We start from the raw sequence: 24,889 nt of genomic DNA on the forward strand, positions 1-24,889 counted from the left end.
CTTTTAGAGTCAAAGTTTGTGAGCGACCATATAACAAATTCGGCGTTATTTTCAGATAAACCGACGGATACGATATGATTCAAGTCAAAATAATCACAATCGTACTTTCCAATAAAAAATCTTAACATACTGGTAAGATAAACATTCTTCAATTTTAGTCATTTCGTTTTCTGAAGCTTTCACGAAGGTGATGATTAAATATTCAACAAGTTCTATATTACTGCTTATGCAGGCTAAATTCAAAACTGAACTATCATGAAACAAGGCTTTGTCGAAAGATTCATAAAGCCACTTCACAATATTAAGATTTCCTTTTCGACAAGAGCTTTTGAAACACGATTCCACATCAAAAATATCAAAATTAAATTTCTCCCAGAGCATCTTGACAACATCCAAAGTCCCACTTTCACAAGCAGCTTGCATTGTTGTATTTAGACTCAAATCTTCTATACAACACTTTCTTAATAAATATTCAACCAGCTCTTTGTTCCCTTTTCTGCAAACCGAAAGCAATGGCGAAATAATATCTATATGGTTTGTTTCAAATTGTTCAAAAATCCATCTAACTACTATTTCTTTTCCATTTTGGCAAGCAAAATTTAAAAAATAATTCAGATCAACAGTTTTTTTACCATAAGTAAAGCTAATATAGTCTATGAAACTTTTATCCATATATAAGAAACCCGATTCTAGAGCACTCTTAATTGCTAATTGTATGTCAAACCACTCACAAACTCTCAGACTTCCAAAATTGTGTAATAACATCTTCCAGGAATTCATATCAAATTCACGTGCCAAGAAATATTCATTAAGTGAAATGTTATATAATTTAAAGCGACTAAATTCAATTTTACCTAAGACCAATAAAACATTTTCACGATGAAATTGACACGCATTAGCTATAGCGGTAAAAAGGTAACACACAATAGCGTTTCTAGAAAGTCTATCGAGATTCCTCCGAGACTTAATGTATTCAAGTAAATATTTAACTGCACTTTCATTACCATTACAAATTGTAATCGTATTCAGCAAGCCTGCAGGTAGATAGAAATGACGGTTTAATGATCTTAAATTAAAATGACCGGATGTTAGCCTCTCATTTCTAATAAACCTATCACAGTCTGATCGTTCATATTCATAACATATGCTACTTATAAGTTTAGTTCCGGTTAGGACAATGATTCGTGACCCACATAACATTTGTACAAAGCGATCTGGAATTAAAAGAAAATCTTTCTTCAAAACGCTTATCAATCGATTTGCCAACAGAGGGTAGCACTTTTCGGGTAACAGTAAAACTACCTCTCCTTCGTTTGGTTCAAATTCTTGAGGTCTTAGCATTTCTAATATAAAATCGAATTTCATCAACGGTATGATGCTTTCTATTTTAACGTCGGCATATGACAGTAGAACACTTTCAAAAATTATCCTATGCTGAAAAGAATATTTCCCTGACGAATCAATTTTTAGATAAATTCCGGTCATTGTTTTAGCACTGTCAACTAAAACAGCACAATTACATATTTCCGACGAAAATCGATAAATAGATGTTAGAATAAGATCAATCATTAGAAGATCTATATCGTAGGGATCAAAGTATCCTCCATTTAATAAAACGTAAACTAGTGTAACGTATTTTTGCCTGTTAATCATGTCCTTCTGTCCTGAAACCCTTAGGTTATTGATTTCGTCACAAAGATTACGAGTTGGATGGCGGAAAAAATTTGAACCTTGCTTTATGAACATGAAGTTTGATGTAAATAAGTAGCAAGATTCTGGAAAACCCAACAAAGGGTTATTATCAACGCGAGCAATTTCACAAATCTGAGTTGTACTCAAAGTAGCTTTATCCATAGACTTATCTCCTTTTACTGTTGTTAAATCGGTTTCTTTTACGTTAAATTTTGCACAGTACTTACGGATACACTCCATTTTCTGACGTTGATTCATCTGATGGCTTTGCAGTGCTAGATCTAATAGATTACATTTTTCAAATAACCTATGTTTACTTATTGTGTGTACACACATCTTTTTGATTGTATTTCTCATTGTAAGAATCACCTTAATAAAGCCCTTCTTAACATAGGAATAAACTATGTCAAGATCTTTCATGTGTACATCTTCATTGAAACAGCAATTCGTTTTTCCAAAAACATCATCGAAAAGAACAACAAGTCTGTCATCTGACCGTATCAGTTTACCAAATAACGATGGCTCATGTAGCTGGATCATACCGAAATCTGTGTGTTGTTCCGTATATTTTCTCAGCAATTCCAGGCTATTTCTAGTTTTTCCAGGTGGTCCAACTAAGACAGTAACTCCTTTTCCATTTAAGCAAGAAAGGCCAATGTTGATAATCTCAGTTTCGACGAAAGTGTTTTCTGAGCCGTGTGCTTCTACTTGTGCAACTACATAACCTGCAAATCGATTATGACAGTAAAACATACTTTATTATTATAAGTGACCTAAACTGCTTATATAAAGGGTGTTCTTCTTAAAGTTTTGTTTAACTTAATTTAGCGAATATGCATATGAGCTACCGGCCGAAAACAGAAGAATTGACATGAATTGGTTATTGTCTTGCATGGACCAAATTTTCTTATTATTATTGTATATGTCTTATTAGCCATGTATACGTCAGAGATATTTTGAGCTTATTTTGACAAAAACGAAGTGATATGTTAATTTCTATATTTTCCGTTTATAATGGTTTGAAACAACAAATACTTTGTATATGTCACAATCGTAGCTTATGAATCCTTACACTGAAAATCTTAATTAGTATCAAGCATTAACTGAGTCATTTCAGTGGAGAGCATCAGAAGTAAATAAGGGAGAGCAATTTCAGAGGTACACATTCTTACAATGTAACATAAGAAACTTTATGCATCTATTCATTCTTATTCTATACATACGTTGTAAATTTGACTTCTGTATTTGATGTTCTGTAAAAAAAAAACCGGAAACAATTCATTAATACACACGTCGTATCATATAAAAATTAGCAGTAAAATTTTCGGGACACGTCTGAGATTTAATACTAAAATTAAAATTATTTTTTTGCTTTATAGAGTGAAATATGTTGCCAATTATGCCACAAATATATTAAAATCAGGATATCCTTTCGATGCATATGAGATTACCATTGGAGTGTTAAGTCTAGTTTTCTAAGTTTGTTGTGCTGTTGCTTGTCTTTTCTTCGTTTTCAACATTTTGCCATGTCGAAATCAGCTGTTTGTCTTCGACGAACGAGTTTGGGTATCACTTTTTTATCTTCCATCTCGGTTGCTTGATATATCAGATCTTGATTTAGGGGCCTCGGTGGCGGAGTGGTCTTAGTAATTACTACTGTAATAACTAGCCAGTCACACTGAGTTGGTGAGTTCGAACCCCGCTCGTGGGGTGCCCTCGACTCCAATCATAAGTGACTAGGATTGCCAGTTTTCCCTTTGAAGGACGGTGGTTTTCACCGGGCACTCCGGATTCCTCCACCAATAAAACCTGACCGCCACGAAATAGCTTCAATGTTATTTCAACTGATCGGGTAGAGCTGACGGTTTAATTTGCACAAGGACAGGATGGTTGTTGTTATAATTATTATTGATATCTAATCACCTATCAGTGTCTCTAAACGGATATACAAAAGAACTGAGTGACTGATTTATGGCGAATAAATGGACAATTCATTGATGAGTTTATCTCAAAACTCCTGTCTCTAGATGGAGTGGTCTTTGATAAGCGAACCGATTAACTCCGCCCAGTCAAGTGAAATAAATCAGTTAATAACCTTGATTATCAACAGTTTGATATTTTATGACTACCATAAAAATATTGAGTAAACATAATGGCTTTCAGATCGTTGCACATGTTGCCTTCATTAGAATACAACAAATTAGATAGCAGAACTAATGTTTTATCATCTAATCAATCACTTAACAACAATTGTTCTTAAATAATGTATTTTTTTTTACTAACTACCAGTTTTAAAAAAACATATTTATCATACCTTCTGATAACTTAGTTGGGTTGATCTTTTGGAAATATTCTCCGATTGTATTTTCTACACTTGATTTGATTGTATCTGATACCTTCCCAAAACTGTTGTCAATTGTTTCTTGTAACGTTGTTTTTATATCTTCCAAACCCTGAAAAAATAATAGTCTAAGTAAATACATTTGACATGTATGTTATGCAGACGTATGAAACGAGTGACTGGCGAAAAATAAAATAATCCAAATCTTCAACCAATGCATGCATATATCATAAAATTAGCCGTCTATGCAGAACTTTTATCATTCATTACGCATCCATTTCGTATAATCGTAAAAAAAATGCTCATGGTTGAAGCCGAAGTTCACTGATTGCCACCTTTACCACCAACAAAGAGATTAGCATTAAGAAAAATGCAGTATCAATCAATGGATAAGTCATACTATTCTCGCCTAGAACTCAACAAGCAAACCTTTCCAGAGGATATCACTCAACCATAGGTTCTAAAAGAAGGTGATTTACCGGTATTATCTGACTTGTTGATATTGTTAATCCACTCAAAACCATACTAGAAACCAAATTAGAATAAAAATATAGTAGACATCATTTAAGTTTGATGGTGATCATATTTATTAAATTCGAAAACATTAAAAGTGCTTTACCTAATAAAAGAGTCCGCTTTGTCGAATCTACCCCATACTGTGTTTTGATCCATAAGTGAATATGAATCAACCAACGTGGCACATGCGTAGTGCTAGTAAGAAATTACAACCGACGATTGTTATCCAAAAAATCCACATCGTCAACAACCCGTTGATCTGATGAAAATTCATTGTAATATCAACCAACAATTTTTATCCAAACATAACACATTGTCAACAACTCATTGATCCGATGGAAAAGAATGATTGCAATAAAATACGAAAAGAAGAAGAAGAAAGCGTTATTGTGTTATTCATTGATACACAAATATATGGTATTACTTATGTAGCCTAGATTAAGGAGAACTATGTACGGTGATACGATTCCAATGATTATTAGCCAAGTTGGGAAGACCTCTGGGATTTTTTTTCTACATTTTATATGCTAACAGCACGACTTCTGTGCATTTTTTATTCATCCTATAACAAAAAGGCTATTGGAGAAAGGGAATAAAAATCAAAACATCTTTTTAAAAAATCTCGACCTGAACATAGGAAAGCAAAGATGATGACCCCAGATAAATGTGTCCTACATTGGTGTACAAAGGCAATCAACCTTAGGCCATAGCTTTTGGTACACGCAAAGGTGGGAATAACCAAAGCAATCTTAGACAACAGAACTGGTATTGGATTTTTATGTGTATCATATATGAATCATAAGGGATTTATATTTTTTTTAGTTAGTTACGTGTCAAGTTTTATTTTGATCAACAGACTGTATTATACATGTTATACTGACGAACTGCCTGTGGGAGTGGGCATACAATTATAATTGAAGGTTAAAGTGTTTAAGACCTCATTAAATTTGTCCAACCTTCATACGCATTTTGTTTACGAAACTTGGAATAAAGCTAATTTTAACATTCTATATATCAAACTATTAATTTTCCCGATCATCCCGCGCGGAAGTAGTCAAGAATACAGTACTATTTTTCAGGGGTTGACAGGATATACGTAACCGTCATTAAATTAAACTTCAAGGTTCTAATGCAAGCAAACTTCACATGCAATGCCTTTATATAAGTATTTTGGTTTTTTTTCTGTTTACGCTGGGCTTTATCTCTGATCTTATTTCAGTGTTCAGTTCTGATTTTTCATATGTCCCCTTTATCTTCTTCTTCTTCAGGAAGTCCACCCTATCTGCAGGGTCACCGCATTTAAAAATTTTGTTTATTTTTAAAATTGCGTTATTTAAAATCTTATCTACTAGTTAAAATTTAAAATAATAGTAACAGAGTTAGAATAGGATATAACTAAAAATTAGTTAAAAACAGGAACTTGTATGTACACTATACATCTTAAAATTTTAAAATGGATAAAAATAATATCTTATCAGTTGTTTAACTTCCTCTTAACAAAGGAAATTGAAAGGAACTACTAATCCGTACTAGTAATGGGTTGAATTTTATGGGCTAGCATATGGTTTCATAATTAAATTATATATATATATGTATTTAAAATCTAAAATGGTAAAGGATACGAATAAAAAGAAACTTGTAAAATTAGTTTTATGTAAAGCAGTAAAATTTGTCAATACAATTTGGATCTATAAGATTATTTACAGGGGTAATTAACATTCATATTCTCTAGTTATGGTTTAACTATGTAGTACTCAGCTATATCACCTAGAATTTAATTAAGTATATAGAGATAGTAGTTTAATACTTCTTATATGTTACATTCCCACGACTGACAGCCACTTGCAAGTTAAACCCAGAACTCAACTGATTGTTCATTTGCTTTCCAAAAGTTGGGTTCTTTTAGCATGCAATGCATAGATCCAGTCTTTGCAGATTCGTTCTAAATCTCTCTGCTGAGACACAGTTATAAGTTCGTTCCTAGAAACGTCAATCAAGAATTCGAGAAGATCCTCATCAGAATCAATTATACTGCAATAGGGTATTTGATTATCCTCTAGTAGGCATTTCAGTCTATTGTGATGAATTTTTCTCACAGAACTCAGACTTTCACACTTGATTAGAAAATGTTTATAATCTTCAGGTCCTACCATGCATAATTTGCATTCTGCAGATTTTGTAACGTCAAAAAGGTTGGTAATACTTTGGGTTTTGTAAGTTCCTGTAAGTATCCTGGATTTTATTATCCCTTTGCTAACATCTCTTTTATGATCTCTGACACTGCTCCAACAGAAGTTTGGTTTTTTAAAGTTCCAATTGTTAACTTCCATATATTTGAGCGTTGATTTACTTCTAGCAGTTTCGGTCCATCTATTTTTCCAGGTTTGGTCTATGACATCATGAGTCAATCTTTTCCAATTTTTCTCCGGATTTAGTATAATCTCATGTGCAGATGGAAGATCATAAGATTTGAGAGTTTTGTCCACATTTATGTACCAACTATTTGATTTATCATCTTTTGTAGCTAGCTGTCTAATTCCAATTTTACACTCGATTGAGTTGGGATCTTTCGATATTCTAAGAAATAAGGAAATGACGGCTTTATGTACAAGTTGCTCAATGGATTCAGCTCCGAGCAAGATATAGATAGCAGCATCTGCAGTTCTTTGTGGTAAAGATAGAATTTGCTTAAATGATTTTTTCTGAAAAGCTTCTAATTTTTGGATATCAGTTTTAGTAATGTTGAGAATTTCAATTCCATAGAGCATTCTTGGTATAACGTAAGTCCGCCATAGCTTATAAGATAATAGAGGATTTATACCATTTATTCCATGTAATCCAGCACCTAATAGTGAATACATTGTAGCTCTTGCAGCAGAGATTCTTTTCTCTACATTTGGATTATTTTTCTCTTGCCTTTCAATTCCTAAATGTTTGATGTTTTGCTTTTCGTCTATTTTTTCATTAAAAAGTTGAAGATTTATATCTTTATTCTTCTTGTTAATCATTAGAATTTCAGTTTTTTTGCTGTTTATCTTTACCCGATCGTTTTTGGTACAGTTTTCAATGATGCGGAGTTGGGTTGAGGCATCATGTTCTGAGCCAGCACATAGCATTATGTCATCTGCGCACGTTGGGCAACCCACATAATTCGTTCCAATTTTAATTCCTATGTTTGTGGATTCAAGAGTATCAAGGATATTTTTATTATAGGCCTTGTAGAAATTGGCAGAGAGAATTCCTCCTTGTTTGACTCCCTGCTCATTTACAAATGTTTCTGAGATGTATCCTTGAGATTTAACTTGTGTAGTTGTCTTGTTATATAGTTCCTTAATTAGTAACCATGAAGCTCCATTAATTCCTTGATGATATAATTTCCAAAATAGGTGTATATGGTCTACCACGTCAAAAGCTTTTTCTGCATCCAGAGTTATTAGAATAAGACACTCATTTTTATCTTTGGCTTCATTAATTGCTTCAGAGATGAGAAGAGCAATATTAATAGAGGATGCACCTTTAGTGAAGCCTTTCTGAAGCTTGTTTTGATGTTTATTTAGTGTACCCTCAATTCTGGCTCTAATACAAAGCTCCAAAATCTTACAAATGATGGAAATGACTGTGATGCCTCTATAATTGGATGGAATAGTAGGGTCTTTGTTTTTTTTGTGGACAGGGGTCAGAAGACCTTTTTTGATGACTTCAGGTACATGCTTTGTATAGAATATATTGTTAATTAAGGTTACCAGGAATTCAGTCAACTCTGTTCCACCATAAATTAGATGTTCTGCAGTTAAGCCTTCTACATCCCCAGCCTTTTTTCTTTTTAATATCGAAATACGCTTGGTGATTTCTGTTGAAGTAACAGGTTGAATTGTTATTTCTTGGTTTTCACAGATGTTGACAATGGTTTCCATGTCTAGCTTGACAAGATTATCATGACCAGTGTTGAAATAAGGATTTGAATTGGTTTTGGCTAATTTTTCAAAGTGTTCTTTAAAGACATTATTTATCTCATTTGGAGTTGATGCTTCTTTTTCTTCAGTTCTCAGGGTGTGTGTGAAATGAGAAGAAGAAGATCGTTGAGTTTTAATAAGTCGAAAAAACAGGTCCTTGTCCCTATCTGAAGCCATCATAATTTCTTCATGTAGTTTAATTCTTTTGTCAGCGGTTTGTTGTCTTTGTATCGATCTGACCGAACGTTTCGTCTCTAGTCTCTTTAAGTTGTAAATATTATTTTTCGACGGAGGTGAACCAACCTTTTTCCACAGACAAAATTTATTTACTGAGGTTCCTTTCCTTATTCCAACAACTCTAGATAAAATTTTTTACAGCAAAGCAGTCTTTACTGTTTTTAAGCCAATGGACTTGACAATTTTACTGAAATTCCTTCTTTTTTTTTCTCTAATAACTCTGGATAAATTTGTATGTTGTTTTTGGTTGTTGTTTTTTTGTTGTTTTTTTTTTATTTGGACATCAAAGCAGTCTTTACTATTCTGAAGCCAATATAAATTGACAGATTTATTTACTGGAGTGCCTTTTCTTTCTCAATAACTCTGGATAAATTTTGGACAGCAAAGCAGTCTTTACTGTTCTAAAACTAATGTAACTTGACAAATTTGTTTACTTTGTTGTTTTCCTTTCTCTTTGGTAGATTATGGGCAGCAAAACAGTATTTACTATCCTTGTTGTTTGACAAACATATATAATTTGTTGCACAGATGACAGAAGTATGTAAGCTATGTGTAAGATAGGGTGATCCCTATGGACAGCAAAACTGTTTTTACTATCTTGATGATAAAACTGATGAATCAGGTTATATGATGATTATAATATAGGATGATTTCTAGTTAAATGCTCTTAGAGGAATGTATGTTGATAATAATACAGAAGCTGAATTTGTTTGATATATAGGAATGGACAGCAAAACTGTTTTTACTATCTTGATGATATAACTGATGAATCAGGTTATATGATGATTATAATATATGATGAATTCTAGTTAAATGCTCTTAGAGGAATGTATGTTGATAATAATACAGAAGCTGAATTTGTTTGATATATAGGAATGGACAGCAAAACTGTTTTTACTATCCAAATTTTCTGAACCAAACACTTGTTATTTAATTATGCAGAAGCAATTATAACTATAGTGATGAAGCTGTGTCAGAGATATGATGTTATGTTGATATATATGATGGAATGACGTAGACAATATTTTAATTCTTTTCCTTATTTATAACTGTATCAGGTTCACTTGGATTGAATAGAAATTGGGCAGCAAAACTGTTTTTACTACCTTTCTAAAAGTTATTCCCCCTTTTTTTTTAATCCCTCAGAATATGTTGGATTGTGTGATATTAGTTAAAGTTAAAGCTGCATCCTGAACTTATTGGTTGTAATGATGTTAATTCAAATTGGCATAGGAAAATCTGTATGAGCAGCAAAACAGTTTTTACAGCTCAGTTTTCAAATTTTGAGTTTTTGGATTTTCTGTGCCTGTGGCGATGCTTTTTTGATTTTATGAAACAGTCAAATACCATCTGCCTGCCAATGCGTTGATACCAAAGTTTTGCAAGCAATGGGTTGGGGTGTTCACCGTCCACATATACGTGCTTGAAATTGTAATGGCTACGAGCCTTTGCTCTTTGTCCCTTGTGACCTTTGGTTGGGCGGGTTAAGTCTAGTGAGAATCTTGGTGATCTGGCGTTATCTAAGGCTGAGGTATTAAGCTGACGGATTACACTATTGATAGCATCAATTTGTTTTGACAGTTTGATGTCGTCTTCATTAAAAGAACGAGGTTCAGGGTGTTTTTGTGTAGAGTTGTATTCCACCAACGAGTAATGAGGGATTTCGAGCAAAGTGACTCTTGGATTGTTTTTCTTTCTGGACACTTTTATGGCTAAAATAATATCCTCAAGTTTGTCTTTTATATATTTGGTTAAACTGGAGGTACTCTGAAAGCGTAGGTTTAAATATCTACCAGATTTTGCAGTAATATCACAGTTTCCAAGCCACACATAAACGTGAATATTTTTATATCTTTTGGTTCTTTTGTGAAGGTTGTTACGAACCCAGAGTAAAGAATCTCTTAGTCGTGAGCCAGACTGGCTTATGAACTCTATCTTTAGCTCATCCAAGTTGGTAACTTCACGCTTAATGTACGAGCCTTTGCTATCAGATAGCAAAACTGGTATATATTTTTGCTGAAGACCTGATGTTTGGATTTTAATCTGCCTCAAGCTCCTTCTAATGTAGCTATCAGTCATGGGAATAGTCTTGCCTAGCAAGTGTAATAACTATTAACGAAAAAGGGGGGGGGGGGGTATTAATACAAGGATAAAAAGTAATACCTAACTGAGATAAAAGATAAAATGAGGTCACCTGGTTATTTGTTTATACTCCTACATGGTGGAACTATTCAGCAGAGAATGGTTTTTTAAAGTTATTTCAAGGAGAAACAAAAATCAAAAATTGATTAATTGTGTAACTTGTTAAATTATTAACTTTTAAGTATGTTATTAATTAAAATTTTATTCTATTTTAATGATGCCTTTGTAAATTTTACTGTTTACCTTTTAAATGGCGGGAAATTTAATCTCGTTCTGCACGGGCAGAAACCCAAGTTACTAATTTACTTAATTACGCTTTATTCTACATAGTATTTTGGAATAAATGTGTATTAACTGTTTTGAAATGTTAAATGTATGGCAAATAGGGTGTGACTTTGTGAAATTCCTGAAAAACTTTCAAATTTTCTTCTCTGTGAAAATCCACGACCACGCTGCTCAGGCCTCGTTTTCGTCGTAAATAATATTTATCAATATTAGGAAATCTGTTTAGACGATTCCATTTATCACTATATTAAGGGGGTTTAGATTCAGTATATTATATAGCGTTGTCTGCGAAAAATATATATTTTTTTCTGATAATGTTACTTTTAAAACCGATTTTTATATAATTAACATATATATTTTAAATAACTGTGTAAATTGATCCGAATGTGAATGACAATATAGACCTAAAATCTAGTGTGACATTTGTGCTGGAAATGCTTCAATTGACATCTATATTTTTATAATGAATTGTTGTTATGAGTTATAAATTATGTTTGGGTTTAAGGTGGTAGGGTACCGACCGTGCAAGGGCTGTATGTGCCTTTCCCGTTTTACACATGACATTTTTGAGGGAAATTCTTTCATTGAAATCGTTATTTACTATAAATGTCAGAAATAAATTGAATATGTTGGATTGTCCTTATGAGTTATAAATTGTGTTTGGGTTTAAGGTGGTAGGATACCAACCGTGTTATGGCTGTTAAAAACTTCCATTAGTTTGTGGTAGGATTTAATGTGATATAATTTGTAGGCACTACTGGTGCTCTACTACATTACGGAAAAGACTGTACATACATTGACGTCAGGTTTGTACACATAATAAAAACTCTATAGTATATAGTAGTCTAGTCAAAAAATATCCCATTATATTTCAACCAACATTGGCAAAATATACAACAGACTTTTTATTAATGTATGTTAAATAATAAGGTTATTTTTAAAACTTATTTTCCCTGAAAAACTTTCTTGATACGGAAACATTTTATAATGTTGATATTTTTATTGTTTTTTTTCGGTGTCGAAATGACCTAAATATGAAGAAATGGATATGGCAACATAGACCAGAATTTAATATGACTTATTTACGGGGGAAAAGCTTCCATTTGAATGCATCAACATTGCGACATTTATATAATTTATTTCTTAGTCATGGGCGGATGAAGAGGGCAAGGGATGTTACGGAAGGACCTATACAAAGTATTTCTTTGGATTGAGCTCTTTGTCCAAGTGTTTAATTGAAGTGTTTTGCTTTGAGATCAGTTCATTGTTATGCAATTCATTGTTTGTGATTTTAAAGATTTGATAGACAACTTTTATCTACACCAGCATTTTTTTTAGAAGTAAAATTGAGAATGGAAATGGGGAATGTGTCAAAGAGACAACAACCCGACCAAATAAAAAACAACAGCAGAAGGTCACCAACAGGTCTTCAATGTAGCGAGAAGTATCCATTATTTGTGAGGACTGATTGGAAGAATATAAAGACAGTTCCAATTGAAATGTCCCCAATGCACTTATCTAATACTCCCAAGGAGCATAAATCTTTAAAAAGTCAATCGTTGACCAATTTTAAAAGAATTTGTCCGAGATATTGCTGATATTAACCTATAATACAAGTGTTATAAGTTAGTTTTGGAATTTTGGGTCCTCAATGCTCTTCAACTTTGTATTTGTTTGGCTTTTTTACTATTTTCACCTGAGCGTCACTGATGAGTCTTATGTAGACGAAACGCGCGTCTGGCGTTTAAATTATAATCCTGGTACTTTTCATAACTAATTATAAAAATCTGGCAAGAATATTATACATATATGTACCTAACTAGACCATTTTCCATAAATTTAATACTTCGAAGTGACATATTGTTTTTAAAAAGTGGATCGTCGACCATTTTAAAGTTAATTGAGATATTGCTTATATTAACCTATAGTATGATTTTGTTTCAATTTCTGACAAGAATTGTACCCATGCCAGCGCTAACAGGGCCATTACATTAATTTTATGTTTTCAAGGGGCAGAACTCTTTGATACATGTAATTTATTGACATCTACCATTTCATAATTTTTCGTTGATATTGCTGATATATATCTATATGATATGAGCTTTATAAAAAATCTTGCAGAATTGTACCTGTGTATGCGCTATCGAAATTCATAAATTTAATTTTTCTTTGTGACATAACTTTTTAGAAATAAGTGGATGTCTATCATTTCGGAATTTGTGTATCATATTGTTGATATTAGTTACCTTGGATATACATATCTGACAAGAATTTTACCCGTGGCAATTATCCATAAATTTGATATTTTCATGCAGCAAGTCTCTTTTAAAATAAATTTATCGTCCACCATTTTAGAACTTGTCAGAGATATAGCCGATATTCACCTTTAGTATAAGTGTTATAAAATTCTGGCCAGAATTGTACACATGACAGCGCTAACAAGACTGAGAGGACACACACACAGAGGCACACACAAAACTTGGTATATCTATGTCCCTTGCAACTTGTTATACAAAGGATCAAAGCACAACATTATCAAAACTAGATGTGTCAAAGCAACACGACTGGCCCCGTCTCAAAATTTGGAAAAAAATCTGCAATTTCAATAACACATGTGGACACAAAGATGATGTTAGTCTAACAAATAATAAATCAGCTCAAAATCTGGAGGCATATAGAACTAGACACTCTAAAGAGCCTGTGTCGCTCACCTTGGTATATGTGTATTAAACAAAGGAAGCAGACAGTTCATGACAAAATTGTGTTTAGGTGATTGTGATGTGTTTGTACATCTTACTTTACTGAAAGTTCTTGCTGCTTACAATTATCTCTATCTATAATGAACTTGTCCGTGTAGTTTCAGTGGAAAATGTTAGTAAAAATTTACAAATTTTATGAAAATTGTTAAAAATTGATTATAAAGGACACTAACTTCTTAGGGAGTCAATTGAACATTTTGGTCATTTTGACTTATTTTTGAGTCTTAAATTGCTGAACATTATTGCTGTTTACAGTTAATCTCCATCTATAATAATATTCAAGATAATAACCAAAAACAGCAAAATTTCCTTAAAATTACCAATTTAGGGGCAGCAACCCAACAATGGGTTGTCTGATTCATCTGACAATTTCAGGGCAGATAGATCTTGACCTGATAAACAATTTGAGCCATGTCAGATTTGCTCTAAATGCTTTGGTTTTTGAGTTATAAGCCAAAAACTGCATTTTACCCCTATGTTCTATTTTTAGCCATGACGGCCATCTTGGATGGTTGGCCAGGTAAAAAAACACAAACTTTAAACTAGATACATCAATGATGATTGTGGCCAAGTTTGGTTTAATTTGGCTCAGTAGTTTCAGAGGAGAAAATTTTTGTAAAAGATCGTGGATATTTACGAAAAATGGTTAAATATTGACTATAAAAGGCAATAACTCCTAAAGGGGTCAACTGACCATTTTGGTCATGTTGACTTATTTGTAAATCTTACTTTGCTGAACATTATTGCTGTTTACAATTTATCTCCATCTATAATAATATTCAAGATAATAACCAAAAACAGCAAAATTTCCTTAAAATTACCAATTTAGGGGCAGCAACCCAACAATGGGTTGTCTGATTCATCTGAAAACTTCAGGGCAGATAGAAATTGACCTGATAAACAATTTTATCCATGTCAGATTTGCTCTAAATGCTTTGGTTTTTGAGTTATAAGCCAAAATCTGCATTTTACCCCTATGTTCTATTTTTAGCCATTGCGGCCATCTTGGATGGTTGGCCGGGTAAAAAAACACAAACTTTAAACTAGATACATCAATGATGATTGTGGCCAAGTTAGGTTCAATTTGGCCCAGTAGTTTCAGATGAGAAGATTTTTGTAAAAGTTAACGCCGGAACGACGGACACGACGGACGACGACGGACGACGGAAGCCAAGTGATAAGAAAAGTTCACTTGGCCCTTCGGGCCCGGTGAGCTAAAAATAGTCTGAATAACTGTGATTTCCAATATTTCAAGCCTGAATTACAGCAAAATTTAGCAGAGCGGAATGAAAATTAATCCTGATCTGTAACTCATCATGGATAACTCACATATCAAATATCAGCCCAATATCTGAAAACATTTAGAAAAAAAGTATGTATAACTGTGATTTTCAGCAATTTATGAAAGTCAATAGCCTGTAATTTCGGCAAAAAATTAGCCGAGCATAACAAAACTTGAACTTGATCTGTAACTAATCTTGGTTAACTTACATGCCAAAAACATCCCAATATCCGAAAACAGTTAGAAAAATGTCTATATAAATAAAGGAAAAAGTAGTATACCGCTGTTCAAAACTCATAAATCCATGGACAAAAAACAAAATTGGAGTAACAAACTTAAACCGAGGGAAACGCTTTAAATATAAGAGGAGAACAACGACACAACACTGAAATGTAACACACACAGAAACGGACCAATCATCAGGCAAAATTCCACGAGAATAACAAACATAACATCAAAACCAAATACATGAATTTGGGATAGACAAGTACCGTGACACGTCTTATCGCAATGTGAATTTACACTAAAAAAAAAAAACAAAAAAAAAAACAAACGACGCAACGTTAAAATGTAACATACACAGAAACGAACAATAGTATAACAATGGCCAAGTTCCTGACTTGGTACAGGACATTTTTAAAGGAAACAATGGTGGGTTGAACCTGGTTTTGTGGCATGCCAAACCTCGCACTTTAATGGCAATGTTAAATATAACATTGGAATGACAATATAATATTACAGGTTTACAATACAAATAAATATAAGAACATATTAGACAAAAAAACGCATGAGTAATAGATAACAAAAAACATCAGGTTTAAAATTCAATACGCCAAAAACGCGCCTCGTCCACACAAGACTCACCAGTGACGCCCAGGTATAAAAGATCGAAATTGAAAAAAGTACAAAGTAGTACAGCACTGAAGATCAAAAGTTGAAAAAGGTTGTGTCAAATACGGCTATGTGTTTATGCGTGAGATAAGAACATTCTTATTATTTAGAACAATTAATGCTATTGCAAAAAATATATTTTATTAAATGAATATAAAAGAGATATATATAATGAAACTAAAGTATTAACTAATTACAGAAAACTAAACCCGAATACATAATGCTAAGACCAACACAGTAACTGTGATTTTCAAAATTTTTTCAAAGCGGGAGTTGTTTCGGTTAAAATTAGCAGAGCGGAACAAAGCTTAAACATGCACTGTAACTCGTCATGGTTAATTTTAATTCACAAACCAAATATCAGCCCCATATCTTAAGGCATTTAGAAAAAAAACGTATAAGTGTGATTTTCAATAATTTATCAAAGTCCAAAGCCCGTAATTTCGATCAAAATTAGCAGAGCGGAACGAAACTAAAACTTGATCTGTAACTTATCATAATTAATTCACATACCAAAATCGCACCAATATCTGAAGGCGTTTAGATAAAAACTCAGTATAATGGTTTGTTGCGGGATGACGGAATGACGGAATTACGGTATTTCCGAATTTCGGACAAGGGTAAAACTATATGGCACCGACAACTTTGTTGCGAGGCCATACAAATGCTACACGTACAATATGATGCTCGGTGATTTTGTAACACTTTTAACATATTCATTCTGCATGTAAATGGTCATTCGCTATATGTAAAAGAAAAGGACCTATCATGATAATTAAATTTTAAAATTATGGTTTGTATACGCCCGTATACGGGTCGTATTATATGGTATACCGTTGCCGATTCGTCGTCAACATCAACATATCGGGCATTAACCCAAAAACGATCCCATGATATTCACTTTATAGAATTAGATATTCAACAAGTCGTAATAAATTCCATTGAGCACAAAAACTAACCCAAATCAGATTTTATTTATTTGGATATTCCAAAATGCATTACTTTTTTGACAGAAATAAATAAAATAGTTAATATTATCTGGTTTGACTTTTAAGCACTTATTAAAGATTTACACTACTGTACACACAATATCATGAAATAAGTTCAAGGAACGAGAAACACTTTCTTTTTCATATTTTGACACTAAAATCTTCAAAATTTTATTTAGTCTTGCTGCACTGGGAGATATTATTTTTATAACCCCGTTTACAGGACGTATTATGGTAAACCGTTGTATGTCTGTCTGTCGTCACCGTGTGGGACAATAACTTAGGAATGCTTTAACCAATTTGCAGTGAATTGTTTATATCTATTGACGTGAGCTCCCGTTTGTTTTATATAAATTTTACGTTTCCGAGTTGTGGGGTTCCATTCATTAATATAAATTTTAGATTTTCCGTTTCCATGTTATAGGGTTTTTTTTTCATAAAAAGAAGGATTTGCCAGTTTTCGAACAAAAACTCAAAAATGCTTTCAGAAGTTCTTATGAAACTTTAATTTGGTGAATTGTTTATATCTATTGATGCAAGATCCCTTTAAAATTCTATAAATTTAGATTTTTCATTTCTGAGTTATGGGGTTTTATTCATTAAAAAAGGTGGGAGTTTTCGGACAATAACTCAAAACACATTTACTCTAACAACAGTATTAGACGAGACAAAGGCTTCAATTGGACCCCTTACAAATGATTCTTCCCTTCCCTACCTTACTCAGATATACAAAGGATATGCCATTTTATGCATGTATGTATTTTTTCTATTTTTATTTCAAAGGCAACAGTTATCATAATTGGCATTTTTAGAAACGAACCATACCGTATCTATTTACATCTACATACTATGTATTGCTGATTATTCCTAAAAAGAATTATTGCGAGTTAAACATAAAGGTGAACTGCCATGTACATGATGTACATCTAGTCCCTTAACATATGTCTAAAGCGTTAACACTTTCTGCTGTTCTAAAAGACCTTTGGTCATGCATAACTTTAGGTCTTTTATCACTCACTGCACACTTAAGAATTTGCGAAAACTTATTTCAACAGTTATTCTTAATTAATTTTCTTTATTACGGAAAGCTTGTAGTATGGGGGGTACAGGTTAGAATATTGACTAAACGAAAAAATATTGTAGAGTAAATTAAAAATATATTGGTGTCACTCTTTCTCTTCCTTTATTCTCTATCTTATCTATAATACTAAAATTACGAGGTCCAATTTGTCAGCCGTCATCACGTAAAAACGACGAATCAAAGAATTCAACTTTATATATAACTAATATAGGACAAAGGTGTAGATTAAAAATTACACTACTCCAGGCCCCTTTGTTTTCCACGTAATCAATATTGCCAATAATTAAGAAGTTCCGGGTCGAGTCCGATACCGATAGTATATTCACCGGTTACCTATTACCTTATCTGTACGTTCCGCATATGACAGGCGCACCACCAAACGGTGTATTCAGAATTAATGTGCTATATACATGGGTCATAATCAGACACTACTAAATTGTCAAATTGTTACCTATTGTAGTATTTTAATCAGTAAGACTTTCTAAGATAACAGTACGAATACTAAAAATCTGGACTAAAAATAAGGCGTATACATCATTTTACATGTAGGTACAGTTTTCAATTTGTTTTCCAAATAATTAATATTTCCAAACGTGTTCAAACAGAAAGATTTGAAAGCAGAGAAAACTGTGTATCTTATAATCGGCATGACTTTAACAGATGACAATACTAATACTAAAATAAGGCTTGCGTATAGTTATATACTTTAATTCAGTCACGGACCCGCGATATCCCGGGTGTGTTCTAGTACTATATATGTATTTACCTTTTGTATATTGCTCTCTCGATTAATGTTTTCAAGAAGTATTGAAATTTTCTGTTTGACGATCGTTTCATCAAGTGGTCGGTTCTCCAAATCATCAAGTTTTTTCAAGAATTCATTCTCTTTATTGCATAGCTTCGCTATTTCTAAAATTGCAGTTTCTGTCTCTTCTTTATACTGAATGTATTCGCTGTCATTTAGGAAAGCTTTCGTAGCATGGCCATAAACAGTGTTCCGTATCTGGCGTAGCACTTCCACTGCCTTCATAGTTGGACAACAAAGTTTAAGAATTGTATTTTCAAGGTCTGGGTGGATATTGTGTTGTGATAAGGATTGCGAGGCATTGAACCGACATAAACAATGCATATTTGAGACCACAAATTGATTTAAACATTTAACACTAACTGTGTCAAATAGCAAATTCCATTCTTGGTTTGTAATAGCTGATCGTGATCTTTGAATAGTCACACTTGGAGAACATGAACAACATGGTACGGCAACGTGTCTTTCGTGAAAAAGCACATGTATGTTCGTATTTAAAAAATCCTGCAACGTTATCTTAGGCAACGTAAGACAATCATACCAAAAAAGTTCTTTACATAAATTTATCAGCAAAACTCTTGCAATTGTAAAGTCGAGAACCTCCATAGAAAGATTCGGTTTTGCTTTGCAACAGCAAAATTTAATCTTACTATTTACAATATGACTAGGAAATCTACTGCCAGTTGTATCGATCATCAAGTTTAATTGTGATTCATTTACTACGCGATTTGGATTTGAAAATGGAATTTGTCTTCTTATGCATTGACAACATGGCTTCTTGTTAAAACATAAATGAAAGATTGCGTGTTGATTTGTGTTTATAAAGACCTCAAAGGTAATATGATTACGACGAACGTAAAGTTCTATAAGTGACACAACTGCATCTCTCGAATGATCAACAATACGAGTTGTCTGTCTGTAAAAGTTCTCTCTTTCCTTCTGAGACATTATTTAAACCCCTAGAATAAGGGTCATCTGAAATTAAATAAATATAAATGTAGGGTTTTAGAGAAACCATGTTGCTGTTCCAAACGTCCTGAGAATATCTGTATGACTAGTATGCATGCTATGATAATGTAAATAGACAATCTCGTGACAAAATCATGACACTTTATACATGTATGTCTAATGACAAAAGCGTATTAAAAGGAGATTTTTTTTAAAAGGAACAATTAATTGGACCTGCAGAAGTGAAATGTTGTGTTTATATAATGGAATTTTATGAAACTGTTATTCACGTGAGGGGTGGACGTTTCCAGCCCAGTAGTCAGCTCTTCAGTGTTAACATGAATATCAGTTATATGGTCATTTTTATAAATTTCCTGTTTCAAAATCTAATTCCAGGAATAGATAACCTTAGCAGTATTTAGCACAACATTTTGGAATTTTAGGTCCTCAATGCTCTTCACATTTGTACTTGTTTGGCTTTATAACAATTTTGATTTGAGCGTCACTGATGAGTCTTATGTAGACGAAACGCACAATAACTATTTACATCACTGCGTCAATGCCACTGCTGGTGGACGTTTCGTCCCCGAGGGTATCACCAGCCTAGTAGTCAGAACTTCAGTGTTGACATGAATATAAAATATAAGGTAAGTTTCCTGTTACAAAACTTTGAATTTTTGGAAAATCTAAGGATTTACTTATCCGAGGAAGAGATTACCTTAGCCATATTTGGCACTTTTTTTGGAATTTTGGGTGCTTAATCGCGCGTCTGGCGTCTTAAATTATAATCCTGGTACCTTTAACAACTATTATTAACCATTGCATTTTCGATACTTATTATTACTTACAAACGCGCTTTTATACTTACTTGCCCCCCGATTCTTGTTTATATCAAGTAAAACTGAAGTTTTCTTCCGGGTTAAGCCATTACTGTTTACGCATGGACAACTAACAATACGAAGTCAAGTATGACTTAACTTTATATCGGATATTGTTATTCATTTAAAGGAAACGATATGGTATATAGTAAGTAATGCAGTTGCGAATTAATAAACTCATCATATATACCAAGAATAAATACATTTTCATTGTTAATCGTTTATATCTGCTTATCTTGGAGGATATATTGGAAACATTTTGATGTTTTTATAATCGTTATTAAGTACTTCCACAGTTTTACAAAAAAACGAACTACAAAAATTTATAAACAAAAGAAATTAAAAACATTACGGTGGTTTAGCTGAGCAAGTATCGAATTGTTTTGGATAATAATTTTTCTTTTTCTTGGAAGTCATTTCCAAAAGTTTAACCCGTTTAGGAACTAAAAATACTCCATTCACACATATTTCAAGGTCAAGCTTACCTGAAAATATAACAATCTCAATTCAAATGTAGTCACATTGGTCAGTTTAGAACCGTTCAATTGATGGTCCCACCGAGGAAACCTAGTCCCTTGTCCGCAGTGATGATCTGAAAACTTGCTATTCGCATTATTTTGTGTAGTCATCATCATACATGCCTACGGATCGAGACCAAAGGTTTTAAAACTAAGCAAAACAACAAATGTTGAAACAGAATAAAACTAGAGACTCGTGGTTTGGGAAATTATGTCAAATAAGGTTAATATTATAACAATTTCATTTTGGATGTAACACGTCTTCTGATTAGCTGACGTTATTCTGTTATGAGCCCATAAACATAATTTAGTCATGTGACCGTGACGTCATCAACGTTTTTTCATGGTTTTCTACGGTTTAAAATAAAATTTAGAATTAAATTATAAAAAAATGACTAATATTTTTTCTGTTATTCAGTGTGCACCAAATTTTTTATGTTATTTCTTCATAGACAGAAAAGTTATTACAGTCATTCCTTAAATAATAAAATTAAATATCTTAATTAGGCCAAGTTTTGTTTAATTTGACCCAGTAGTAAGACATGAACTGCATTTTACCCCTATGTTCCATTTTTATCCATAACGGCAACGCACATATTTCGTTAACTAATTACCCTAATGATGATCGTGGTTTATTGTGGTTAAAGGAGTAGGTCCAGTAAGACCCCTTTTTGCCCTCAAAATACATAGATGCCAACCCCTTTTGACACAGTCAGTAACAAACTATCAAATTTTCCGTATTTTTGAAAACTTTTCAGTAATCATTCATAAACTTGCATTTACCAATAAAAATTACTGACGAGTGGTTGCAAAATGATTTGCACTAAAATTTGTTGTTTAACATGTTGTCTGTAGTATGTATTCCATTCATTAATTGTTCAGATGTTTTCGACTCATACATTTTCGTTTTGTCAAGGAGAAGTAGAGAAAGGGGGAAAGCTACTACATAAAATGCAAGTTTGCGTCTTCGGAAGTCAGTTAGTTCCCAACGATAGGTCGATAACTCCAGAGAAACCGGAAACATTACATTGGGCTTTTCTAAATACTGGACCAGGACGGAACAGTAATGATAAAAATCCGCGTTTTACAAAATTGAACGGCGAGGATTGGGAATCCGTAACTTTTCGACTTTGACCGTAATAGCGTAGTTTTTATCGCAAAATCGGAAAAACTACGGAAAAATCGTAATGGTTGGCATCTATGAAAATATAGCAGTTTTACAAAATTGTTAAAATTTAAACGTTTAATTATTTATTGGAAAGTAGAACGCTTCTCCTACATAATATATATGTATGTAATATAGAAAGCAGTTTTAGTAATTTAAGTAATGAAGAAAAGTTTTTATTTATGTTTTATGATGATAGAGTTTGTTATTTTACAGCCAAAATCTGCCATGAAGTACTTTTTAAGAGAAAGGGTATTTTATACTCGTAATAAGTTATTATAATGTTGACGTTTGTTTTCTTTTGTATAAGTGTTTTTAATAACATGGTGTTTTATGCTAAGATATATGTAATAGATGTAATATAAATGTATTTTAATCTGTGTTTTTACAGTCTCTCATAACTCTTTTTAGAGTGGCTCTTTTATAAATTGTTAATATTATATTGTGTTGTATATCAAATGTTTTAAAGAGGTGAGACTCTAATAAATTATTTGTTTGTTTGTTTGTTTGTTTGTACATAAATATGGGCTGTTTTTGACGATACAATGCACATTTATCGGGTACAAGCATACTTAAGTCAGGATAAATTACTGAAATGTTCACAATTTTAGCATTTTAATTAAATTTTAGACGGTTTCTGTCTTAAATAAAAAGTGGCCACATTTGTGTTCATTCTTCATATTGAGAATAATGTGTATTTGATGATAATACCTTACATACATAAAAGTTGAGGATGAACATGGATGCGGCCACTTTCATTTTTGACAAAACACATCTGAAAAGTAACGTTTTTTTTGGGCATATTTGACAGATTTTTCATATTTAAGCTTGAATCGGAGCGTTTTTAAAATGACTAAACCAGTTTCACATTCACGCATTGAATCAACTGAAATAGACTCTTAATCTGATACTGATTAAGCTTCGTGAGAGGTCTCCAACATCGAAATTGAGATATAAAAAAGTACACAAACAGAGCACTAAATCTTTAATTTGCTATTTCAAACAAAGCAAGACTAGTTTATCTTGATTAAATAATATCTAAATTTATGGTTTGACTAATTTTAAATCGGAGGCATTTTAAAATAAGTTTTGTATAAAAACAAATGCAATATTTAATTTTTCATCAGAATTTAAGTAATGGCTAACGCATTCTTATTTATAAACATTTTTTATATATTAAAATACTCTACGAAATAGGGCTATTTTTCAGGGGATCTACAATTTGATGATTTGTTTAGAATTAATCATGTATAAGTAAGAACTGCAAAGTACATATATTTTGCGGTTATACATTATATGAACAATATAGTAATGATTTAAAGACTTTTTCTTACCTGGACTACCTGTGAAATAAAATCGGGGAAGTTGACACTTCCTCCTTGTTCTTAAAGTTAAAAACAAACACACAGCCGTAGTTTTCTTTTGTCTAGGGTAAAAAAATAACAGCAAAAATGTTTAGAAAATAAATAATGTTTTGATTGTTTTTAGATAAAAAGTTTTAGAAGACTTCGAGCTTGGCATATTGTTTAGAATGTATCGGTGTATTGGATATTGCTTTGTTAATTTTTTCGTTAGTTAAAAAAGTCTTATAAACTTAGATCGCACATCTCCTTTTGTTCATCTTTTAAAGAATCTAAAGAAATTCATGAAACTGTAATTTGTAAGGTAAATTGTTACCCAAGTCGTAACCTTTTTTTACCAGTTTCTTGTCTTTTTCTAAAAAAAAACCCAACAAATGTTTGGATTGTAATGCCATTTTGTCTGTGTGACGTGTATAGATTATGAGTCTTTTTGTAAAAATAAATGTCTATGGTGTTTTGCCTAGTTAAATATTTGGATTTAAGGATTTATTATGTATTTTTTCTTTGAACGCATTTCTATCGAGGTTATACTGCCGGGTTAAAAAAAAGTCCTGCAGTAATTAATTTCTAATCTCTAATGAAGTAGTATAAGGAGTATATGTTGATGAAAAAAAATAATACCTAATATGGCAATGAATGATAGTTCCATTAAAGATCAAATTAAACTTGATATGGACACGTTTTGGGGCATAGGCAGGTTTGGTGTTTATTAAAATAATGAACATGAATAGGCGTTTATAAAAATGATCCACTTTGGCACCAAATTACACTAAGACATGCAGTGACGTCATGTGGACATGTTTTTTGGGAATAGGACATGTTTGGGGGAAGGACACGTTCCTGGAAGTTTATACAAATGTATTGATTTGCATTATTGTCTTCCCAAAAAGTAAAATCACAAAAATACTGAACTGAGGCTAGGAAAATCAATTCCGAGAGTCCATAATCACAAAAAAAACGAAAAGACAAGAACTGTCATATTCCTGACTTGGTACAGGCAAACATTTACTTGCATATTTTTTCCCGTAGGCAGAGTGGGCTAAACT

At 32.6% G+C, this 24,889-nt stretch overlaps 1 protein-coding gene across 1 annotated transcript; it reads right to left on the minus strand.

Moving 5' to 3' along the window:
• Positions 1-93: 93 nt before the first annotated feature.
• On the minus strand, positions 94-20,875 carry LOC134700430 (uncharacterized). Its single transcript, XM_063561823.1, has 5 exons — positions 20,790-20,875; positions 18,935-19,948; positions 4,007-4,145; positions 2,916-2,945; positions 94-2,417 (listed from the first exon to the last, which is right to left on the minus strand). Exons 2-5 carry the CDS (start codon positions 19,919-19,921, stop codon positions 94-96), a joined length of 3,480 nt encoding a protein of 1,159 aa, XP_063417893.1. The 5' UTR covers positions 19,922-19,948; positions 20,790-20,875.
• Positions 20,876-24,889: the final 4,014 nt, after the last annotated feature.

Source organism: Mytilus trossulus, unplaced genomic scaffold (genome assembly GCF_036588685.1).
Source record: "Mytilus trossulus isolate FHL-02 unplaced genomic scaffold, PNRI_Mtr1.1.1.hap1 h1tg000138l__unscaffolded, whole genome shotgun sequence".
NCBI lineage: Eukaryota > Metazoa > Mollusca > Bivalvia > Mytilida > Mytilidae > Mytilus > Mytilus trossulus.